At 33.8% G+C, this 10699-nt stretch overlaps 1 protein-coding gene across 2 annotated transcripts; it reads left to right on the forward strand.

The window, feature by feature from the left end:
- Positions 1–325: 325 nt before the first annotated feature.
- On the forward strand, positions 326–2612 carry TfIIB (transcription factor IIB). 2 transcript variants are annotated; one of them, XM_013325570.1, is made up of 5 exons: positions 326–414; positions 618–728; positions 940–1240; positions 1417–1773; positions 2246–2612. In XM_013325570.1, exons 1-5 carry the CDS (start codon positions 398–400, stop codon positions 2405–2407), a joined length of 948 nt encoding a protein of 315 aa, XP_013181024.1. In that variant the 5' UTR covers positions 326–397; the 3' UTR covers positions 2408–2612. The 2 variants fall into 2 exon arrangements, with proteins under 2 accessions (XP_013181024.1, XP_013181025.1); XM_013325571.1 differs by having other exon boundaries at positions 400–476.
- Positions 2613–10699: the final 8087 nt, after the last annotated feature.

Below are 10699 nucleotides of genomic sequence, written 5' to 3' on the forward strand. Positions count from 1 at the left end.
TTCTATTACAGCTTGTGTTTGTTTTATCATTATGTTTAGGGCAAGTCCATATTGTATTTAACCCATCATCCTATTAGGAATTTACTGAGGTTCTTGAGGCGAGAAGAAACAAAAAAATTTTAGCTCAGTAGGAAATATTTGGTGTAAACTTAAGCTAAAAAGTAACGTAATTTTAGATATATGCACACACAATTAAAAAAGTCACTTTATTTAAAATCGAAATCGGTAAAGATAAAACTTGCTAAACCCATAAGGTATGAAACCTAGTTTATGGCTTGTGGTTATATTTTACTCTGTGGTAGGTCATAGTGCTCGGTGCTCATATTTTATATACTCTTTGGTGTTCGGCTCAACGTTTGTCTCTATTGTCTATGACATTCAGAATTGACAATCAATCATGGCGAGCACGTCGAGGTTTGTTTTTAATATTTATTTTTGTTCTTATATATTTCGGGATTCAGTAAGTGTCCTTTTAAGTAAGTAAACAAACTATATCTTAATATAGTAATAAACTGAGTAATCAGTTTGTAACTACAATGTTGGCTTTAAACTGTTAAAAATATAGTTCATAATTGAGTACTGCATATCTGATGTATTACTTTCTTTTGTATGTTTAGAATGGAGACTAACAAAGTGGTGTGCTATGCTCACCCAGATGCACCCCTTATTGAGGATTACAGGGCTGGTGACATGATATGTTCAGAATGTGGTCTTGTAGTGGGAGACAGGTAATTATGTTGTACTATTTGTATATTGATATTTCATAACAACTAGTTCTGCTTGTAAATGCATTTTTTAAGTGTATAAAAAAACTTTTTCATTTTTGACTGCAAATTGTTTCCAATTGTATTCCCTTGAACTAAAAACTTTAACACTATCTATGTCTCATATTTTAATAATGTAAAACTTATAAATAAAAGATTTGTTAAATATTTCCAGGGTTATAGATGTGGGATCAGAATGGCGAACCTTTAGCAACGAAAAGTCAGGTGTGGATCCATCCCGTGTTGGTGGACCAGAGAACCCCTTGCTTTCCGGTGGCGATCTCTCTACTATCATAGGACCAGGTCGCGGAGATGCTTCATTTGACAGTTTTGGAGTATCTAAATACCAAAACAGACGAAATATCAGTAGTAATGACAGAGCACTTATTAATGCATTCCGAGAAATAAACACAATGGCTGACCGAATAAATCTGCCCAAAACAATTGTGGATAGAGCTAATAATTTATTTAAACAGGTGATACAAATGTACTTAAATTAAAATTACATTTTTAATGTGTTTGTGTATAAAAAGAAAAAAAAAAATTATATGGAAGTTCAGATTGAGTTACTAATTTCACTGCACTTTTTAATAAATTCTTTTGGAACTCTTTCAATGTATAAATTAATATGTTTTGCATTCTTATTTTACAGGTCCATGATGGTAAAAACTTAAAAGGCAGAGCTAATGATGCTATTGCCTCTGCTTGTCTGTACATTGCGTGTAGACAGGAAGGTGTGCCTCGTACATTCAAAGAAATTTGTGCAGTCAGCAAAATAAGTAAAAGAGAAATTGGAAGGTGTTTTAAGCTTATTCTCAAAGCACTTGAAACTTCAGTGGAGCTTATCACAACTGCAGATTTCATGTCTCGGTTCTGTTCGAACCTTGGTCTACCAAATTCAGTGCAACGTGCCGCTACACACATTGCTCGGAAAGCTGGAGAATTGGATATTGTATCTGGTCGTAGTCCAATATCTGTTGCTGCGGCTGCTATTTATATGGCGTCTCAGGTGAGTTATGAAATAGTTCTACTTTCATATGTATTACTAAGTCGCTGAGTAATATGTTAACCTACTTTTAGTATGTTATTAGTTCTTGTTTTTTATAAGTTGCATATTCTATAAAATATTTAATATATCAACCTACTTTTGTCTGATGTGAACAATTCAATTTATTGTTAACCCTTATGTTCATTATGTATAGTATACCATACATACACCTTTGTAAAAAAATATAACCGCTATAAAATAATTTATCACTTTCTTTTTTGCTTTTCTTCAAAAAATAAATCTTGCCACAATAAGGGTTAAAATAATTTCGTAACAGAATTCTTTGAAATCATGAAAAAAATATGAACTTAGCTCTTGTAATATTTAAAATCTATAAAAATATTAATAGACTATGCACAGCTAATCAATCTTGCTTAGATTCTTGTTTTATAAAAGTTCATAATTTATTTAAGAGTTATGGTATTATTTCCAGGCGTCAGATGACAAGCGCAGTCAAAAAGAAATTGGTGACATAGCGGGTGTGGCCGATGTTACCATTCGACAATCTTACAAGTTAATGTATCCATTTGCTGCTAAGCTGTTCCCCGAAGACTTCAAGTTTGCCACACCTATTGAGTTCCTGCCACAAATGTGAATTCACTTAGTTTGAGTTAAGTTTAATTTGTAAGTTAACTGTTATAATCATATTTGTAAAGTCTGTCTAAATGTATTGTGCCAGTTGTTCCCAGTCTTTGTAAATTGTTTCTTATGGTTGTATCTTTCATTTCAATTAAAAGCTTAAATTGGGATATGTAAGAAAATGGTTGGCCATTTTTTCATTTTTACTGTTATTTTGTGATAATTATCACAAAATAACAGTAAAAATTTGTGAGTTTTTGTGTAATTATGGTGAAAATATTTAAACATGATTAAATATCCGTCCCATTGCTATGTCCTTAATAGATTGTGAAGACTGAGATGTCATTTTTTGTCCATATTTATTTTTAACTTAAGCTGGGTGCAGACGGGACACTAACCAAAGCTACCAGTGGCCAGCAACAAGCAGCTCATACGATTTCTCACACATTTTGTGAGAACACAGCCCATACTTGTGGCCAGTGGCCACTCGCTACGGGACACATATCTCGAGTTTTAAAAAGTGATGGGTCCTTAACACCGGTGGCTGTTGCTCACTTTTGACAATGATACACATTCATAAAGTTATAGTGGGAACGTGGCTCCGGTGTCTATGGTCAGTGTTCCTTTTGCGCCGAGCTCTATGGTTGTCATCATAAAGATTGGGTAACACTGGTGACATGTTCAATAGGTTATGGCTATGGGTAATATACAATTTACATATCTTATTTTAGTAAACATGGCTTCATTGTATTCAAATGTATGAATATAACATTTCTTGGAGTATTATTAAAACTATTAAAATATTGGAGTGAAATTTAAAAAACTTCAACTATGTAAAGGTTATGTCTAAAATGTTTATTGCATATTCAATAAAATGTAAAAAAAAATTGTGAATGTATATTAATATAGGCTGAACAATAAATCATTTGATGTTACAATATTAAATTACCAATAAGATGTAAATTGTTACCAATTTCTTTGCATTTTGTTTTAATTATTACTCTATGGTTATTTCTACTAACGTATAAAGACGATCTCTTGATTTTTAAATTAAAAAAAAATTGACAAAATTTGTCAAATATACACCGGTTATTTTGTTATTACCAGAAAAAATAGAATAACATGGAATACATAATATCTTAATAATGTCAATAATAAAATGTCATCTTTGAGTAAAAAAAAAACATTTTTTTGTATACAAAGATGGTTATTTTTTTTTTTTAATCTGTAAAATCTAACAGAATACTTTAGAAACAAAATACTACGAGTCGTTTAGTAATGAAAATGGATAGGCCATAGCGGGATGAAGTGAGTGGGAAGAGATAAGTAAATGTCAATCTGTTATTTGTGAATAAAATAGGAAATACTATTTTTAGGTTATTTTCTTTGTGTGTGCACACACACTAATATATTTACAACAATCGACCGATACTTTTTTTGAATAATTTTTCGATTTTCATCTTTTTTTCTTAAATATGATCAATATCGGTTATTAAATTACATCTAGTAATAACAAAATAATTGTGTATAACAAAATGGTTACTAATAAATGTTTGAATAACTCAGCAAGGCTCAAAACGACCAATCTAAAGTAAAAAGTAGAAATTGTTAATTTACTGTGATTATAAAGGTCCATATTCTGCTTTGACTTTTATTACTAATAAATTAAAATTTTCAAACTATATTTTTCAGATTTATTATCACTAACCCTTTGATTTATTTCTTAATTCTATTTTGATTCTAAACCAGTTTCTTGAGTTTTGTATATGAGCAATGGAAACCTACGATTACTTTTCAAATAAAATAGGACAATGAAAATAATGATTACTATCCTTTTTGCATCTGGGAGGTGCTGGGTGATGTCTTCTAGGTGCCCCCCTTACACCTCCCCTAAATTAAGGGGCACCTAGTAATGAAGTCCAATACGGTTATATAACTTGGCTGTTATTATTTTCCTAGTACTTGTAAGAGCTGTGGATTAGCTTAAAGTAAGCTAAGATTATAAGAACTGCAGGCAATTTACCTAACAGTATTAAACACGGCCAACATTTTAAGAAGCCTTAAAAGAAACACTTGAATAAGACTATACCAAGTGTACATTTTAATAGAAATGCATTGAAGTATAGTTCGACGAGGAAATTGTGGCAGTCGAAAATATGTGAGCTAATGTTTGACTTCCCGATATTCTACAATGCGACACTCAAACGCGAATGTTTAAACTTATATGAATTTCAAATATTTTACTCATTATTGTGAATGCTTAGTTGGATGGATGTTTCTTTGAAGGGATCTCCGGAACGCCACAGCGGATCTTGATGAAAATTTGCACAGATTTAAAACATAGTATGGAAGAACACATAGGCTACTTATTAAGTTTTCTTATTACCGCGCGGACGGTGTCGCGGGCGACAGCTAGATATAAATATTAGAACATTCCGGCACCATTTAAGTGAAAATTAAAGGCTTCTAAAAATGATCTTTAAAATGCTAGGAAATGGTCGGAAAATTATTTGTATACTAGCTGTCGTCCGCGACTCAGTCCGCGGCTAATTTAAATAATTAAAATGCCACAATCGCCGCAATTCTTTACAAATATGTATCAGACTTCTAAATTTTTAATCAAACATTCTACTGTGGGTTGATAACAATATAAAAGTAAGCTTCTAAGTTCTAAGTGGATGTATCGTGCAACTTACGTCAGGTCAAAGCGTCTCGGCTACCGTGTATGTCGTAACTCAAGTTACAAGTTGTATAAGTTGAGTCGGTGGATTACGTCACGGTAATGTTCCCTTTTATAGCGGTTCTCCGGCTTGTGCGAAGGTGATCGTAAATATTCAATGAAGCAGATGTAAGTTGACATATAAATACATAGTATATGTGTAACAATATTTGTAAGACATTAAAGATACCTTTGTATATTGAGGATTAAAGATGTAGAGTGAATCTTTATCATTGACGTCACGCTTTTTGATGGACTTCCGTGGAGTTTTGTATGACGTTACTGACTGTCAATTTTGGACCATTATCTTATATATAAAATTCTCGTGTCACAATTTTCGTTCCCATACTCCTCCGAAACGGCTTGACCGATTGTCATGAAATTATGTGAGCATATTGAGTAGGTCTGAGAATCGGCTACTATGTATCTTTTAATCCCGCGCAGACGGAGTCGCGGGCGACAGCTAGTAATTTCTAAAAATGTTATGAATTTAAATTTCATTTGAATTGTTTACCTTGCCAATTGCAAAAAGCAAAAATATTTTATCATCTAACTTTGTAAAGGTAACGACGGCCATGTTTAATTCCAGTCAACCGGCCATATTGTAAAAACCAACGTGAAGGTTTTCGCTCCCGGGGGATTTGTTTCAATTTAATTGCGTGGTATATTGTCCCCTCGGAGGACGTGGTCGTAAACAATACGATATGAACATGGTTTTATGTTCACAAGTATTTATTTTTAGTACTTACTTTTTTTACCAAAGAAACGTAAAAATTTAACTTATGTCGACTAAATTTAGGTAAATGTACTAGTTATTGACATGTTTTTTACTTCAGTATATTCATAGTCGATAACAAAAATGTTTTACGTTATTCTCTTTGTTTTTTTTAACAGTCCTAATAACATCTTTCATGTCAAAAGCGTTAGAGCTTACGTTTTAAATATGTAGTACTTGCAATGTTGTCAAAGTTTCCTTTTCAAACTTATCTAAAGATATAAAGTATAGGAACGACAAAGTTAGGTAAGATGTGTGCAGTTTGATTTTATATAACTTGTGTCATAAGTTCGGAATCTTGATAACAGTTTGCGGATTCTGTTAGAATCGATTTCATGCTATTGAATTTGTTTCTAACTTCCACGATAAAGTGTGAAGTAATTTTTCTTTCGCAGTTCTTGTTTACTTTTAACGGAGATAATTTATTTGAATAGATCGACTGTTATAATATTTAAAACTAGCTGTATCCCGCGACTCGGTCCGCGCGGAATTAAAAAACATAATTAGTAGCATACGTGCTATTCCAGACTATGATCTATATGTATGCCAAATTTCATCGAGATCCGTTCTGCCGTTCTGAAAACACCCTTAATTCACGTATCCATCCATCCATTTCTCCATCCATCTAAACATTCGCACTTATAATATTAGTAAGATATGTTCAACTAATAATACAAATTTTACCCAATATTAATTTAGGAGCAAGTAATTTCCTTTCTCTCGCCGTAAGAATGTTGAAAAATAATTTCCTTTAAGCTTATATTTAAGCTTCTATCAAGAGCTTGTAATAAATGAGTTTATGTTACATTAAATTGTAAATTTTAAACTACAATTTGTAGCAGAAATATAAACTAAAAACTGGTAACGTAGAAGTTATAAAAAAGAAAGACAATTCCTAAAGGGTTTTAAAGGATTACAGTAATCGTTAGATCACGTTTTGTGCCAGATTATACGAAATACAAACACATCGCTTTAGCAGTAAAAGTAAATGAGCTACATTTACATATGCAAACGACCATACGTAAATGTAAATCAATTCCATGATTCCATTTAAATTGTGTGTGGTCTTCGGCTGTAAAATTCCTTTTATCACAACATACTATGGTTTGTATTTTAAATAAAATATGTGTATAAAAATAAAACATGTTTAAATTAATGATTCATTTGTTATAAAATAATAAATCTATTATGAAACATTATTTAATACTAGTTCTCGCCCGCGACTCCGTCTGCGTGGAATGAAATAAAAATAATTAGTTCCCGGCAATTATTCGATTCAACCTATAATCCTTCCCTAGACCTCCACGAACATTTCAAGACAAAATTAAGGTGAATCCGTTCAGCCTTTCTCGAGTTTTAGCCAGACTAACGAACAGCAATTGATTTATCTTTATATATATAATTCTTCTGTGAGTGTGTATGTCACTTAACTTCTCTTAAACGACTGGACCGATTTTGATGAAATTTTTTGTGTATGTTCAAGGGGATCTGGGAATGGTTTAGATTCACAATTTTCATCAAATATTAACTTCATATTAATTTATTCAAATTAAAGACGTGTAGACAGGACAACGTCTGTCGGGTCCGCTAGTATATATATAGAAGATACAGTTAGAAATCATCAACCTCCCCTTATCCCTATCGAGGGTCGGCACAGTATGTACTACTCCTCCATACATCAGCAGTCATATCAGATTCTACCCCCTTCCTACGCATATCCTCTTTCACACAGTCATTCCATATTTTTTTTGGTCTTCCTTTACCTTTGTAGCCATCCACATTCAATCTCTTTACTTTTTTGCTAATATCATCATCATCCCTCCGCATAACATGTCCAAACCATGCTAATCTTTGATTCAATTTCTCGATCACTGGTGCTACTTTCAAACCTCCTCTAATATACACAGAAGATACAGTTAGAAAGATATTGCTTTATTTTCCTATAATATTTTATAAGCAATTATTCATTGTAAGTACCGAGACGTAGATATTTATTTCCCATTTCATTTAAATAATGAATAAAGTTTTCTGTAACCTTAATGACCTTGACTTTACGTTCAAGGTGAAAACCAAACGGTCGAATTATTTCGGTTTTTATATTCCGTTCTTTGACACAAAAGTAGTTAAATCTCTTTAATGGCTTCCGAAGCTTCCACGTAATAATTTATGAGGGCATTGTTTATATCTAGATTCGTGGATGAAATATATTGTTTTTGTTGTTACTCGACCGACAAGAAAATAGCATGGCGTGTTACGAATTCTTTAAACTACATTCTCTACGGCTTGATTCCCTATCCATTTTGGTGATTTTAATTTGACGATGACAATGCAATTAGGTTGAAAACTTGCCATAACAACGTACATACGAGTTTAATTATAGCTCTTAAAGTGACAGTATGCTATACGATATTTGATCGTAATTGGGTAAGAAAATTAAGGCCCATCGTACACAAGGCAACGTAAATCGTCGAAACTAATATTGTATGATTGTGTCTCGAGAATAGCGTTACGCACGCTTCGTTCGCAGAACATTGGATCGTCGTATTTTGAACTCTACTGATTTGCTCAATCATCTTAAACATTGTAGAGACTTTTTTTACAACCATTTTGACAAAACGGGTTTCGTGCGATTGTCTTTGATGATGACAGATAGAGCTGTCGACGACACGTGCTGTTTGGGACCGACGAACCTCTACGACATTGCATTTTGTAAGTCGCTTAGTGGTTAAAATCGCTGGGTTTCGAAGATTTTCATTGCCTAGTATACGAGAGGCCTAATCTTTGACTGTACATAGTCGGAATAATTATGAGTCGCTAACATTTTATGTCGTAACGCTGCATTTACAGTAATAACTGTTGATGACGTTCGTTAAAATGATTTAGTTTTATGTTTTTTCTTTTCATCGTATATGTCGTCATTTGAACCATGTTATTTGTGCTAATTAAAGAACGAGTTAAGTTTGTGATGATAAAGTCGTATGAAATAAATCGTTAAAGTTAATAGTAATTTAAGTCATTATGAGTATCAAAACATCAAATAAGTTAGCGGCTAAAGCAGATTTTTTTTAAATTAGACTGTATATTTGACAGGCCTATATCATTCGCCCATTTTTAAGATTACTACGCATTTAAAAAGATTTTTCATCTTTTATTTTCGACGTAATAATTTAATATTACAATACAATTAACAGTTACTGTTTAATTACACAGTGAATCATAACGATGAGAATAGTTTAGGAGGTCAACAGGACGTCACACATGTGGTGGCATTCCTTAATGTAATACAGGACAAAAGGAAGCGGAAATTACACTTCGGTGACCAAATCGAAATTCTAATCCAAAAATCCATGAATCTATTTTGTCTGTAAATGATAATATTTTTTTTTATATCACAAGTTGGCAAACGAGCACGCGGCCACCTGAAATCGCTGAAATCGAAGTGACCGTTGCCCATAGACATACGCAATTGCATATGTGTTGGCTACCTTTAATCGACGGTGGAGGGGATGCACAGAAAGAAAATATTTTCCATTTCCATGTCTCCTCTCATCCGGAAAGTCCATTTCCACTTCCCATCCTTTCCTTATAAGAAAAAGGGTGGGAAGGGAAAGAGGACTAATTTTGGCCTCCGGGACGCACACCCATCAGACGAAACGCGGAATTGCTTCCACTTCACGCCTGTCTTCTGTGTGGTCGTGGTATTCCACCGGGGGAGCCGGGCCGATTCGTGCGAAGATGTTAAAGCGGGCTCTACCACTGTTAAATAGACGAAATCTTCCATATTCATCAAAGTTTCTTTGGGTATATGTTAAAAAATATTACGTAATACTGTAATTTTTTTTTTTTTTTTTTTTTTTTTTTTTTTTGTGGCTGAGTAGTCACTGTTTGCCTTGAGGAGGCATTTACAGCTTCACCGGGCTTGTAGTAATATTTATATTAAATTTTTAACGTTTTATATTAACTATTAAAACGGTTCAATATATTAAGACTCAGCGCATAATCCCTGTACCTTAATAAATATATTTTACGGCCTTTAGGACTTACCATTTATGGTAAAGTCTATGGGGCGTAATAGGGAAATATTGCATTTTAATGCAATATTTCCCTATTACGCCCCATAGACTCATAATACATGAGAAATGAGGGTTTGTAGTATCAAGTATGAAGTTAAATTGAAACATTATGTGTAAATTATATGTTAACTTAATTATTCAAAGAAAAGGCAAATAACATCATTTAATAGATTTTATTAGCTTTAAAAAAAATCAACCTTTGTATCACAGATTTTTTTTATGACTGAGTAGTCACTGTTTGCCTTAAAGAGGCATTTACAGCTTCACCGGGCTTGAGGTGGCCGAGCGCAGATGGCGCTTAGCCTGAACCTCGTTTATGAGTAACAAGACTCGAGGGCTCCCTCAGGAGCCTCGGCTCGGGCTGTTACTTCATTATAGTTACCGGGTTGGGAGGTCACCGAGCTCTTAGATCGCTTAGGTGGACGCTCCATGGAGTGACTGGTCTCAAGGGCCCCCGAGAGGGGACCTCGGCTTGGGCTGTCACTCATTACGCGTTTAGCATTCCGATTCAGGGGTGCCCGAGAGGGCCGAACCTCGGCTTGATCGGTTGCTATTATCTGATTGCTATTAATACATCTAACATTACTACCACTTCGGAAAGCGTTATCGCTGCGAGAAGAAGTGGCGGAAGAAACTCCAGCAACGCTTCTATTATTAATAGGAGAAAATCTACCTGCTATGAGGCCGTATCGCGAGAATGATTGCCGCAGCCGACAGCGACTGCGGCGTGTGGTCTGTCTG

The sequence above is a fragment of the Papilio xuthus genome, unplaced genomic scaffold (assembly GCF_000836235.2).
Source record: "Papilio xuthus unplaced genomic scaffold, Pxut_1.1 DF824655.1, whole genome shotgun sequence".
Lineage (NCBI taxonomy): Eukaryota > Metazoa > Arthropoda > Insecta > Lepidoptera > Papilionidae > Papilio > Papilio xuthus.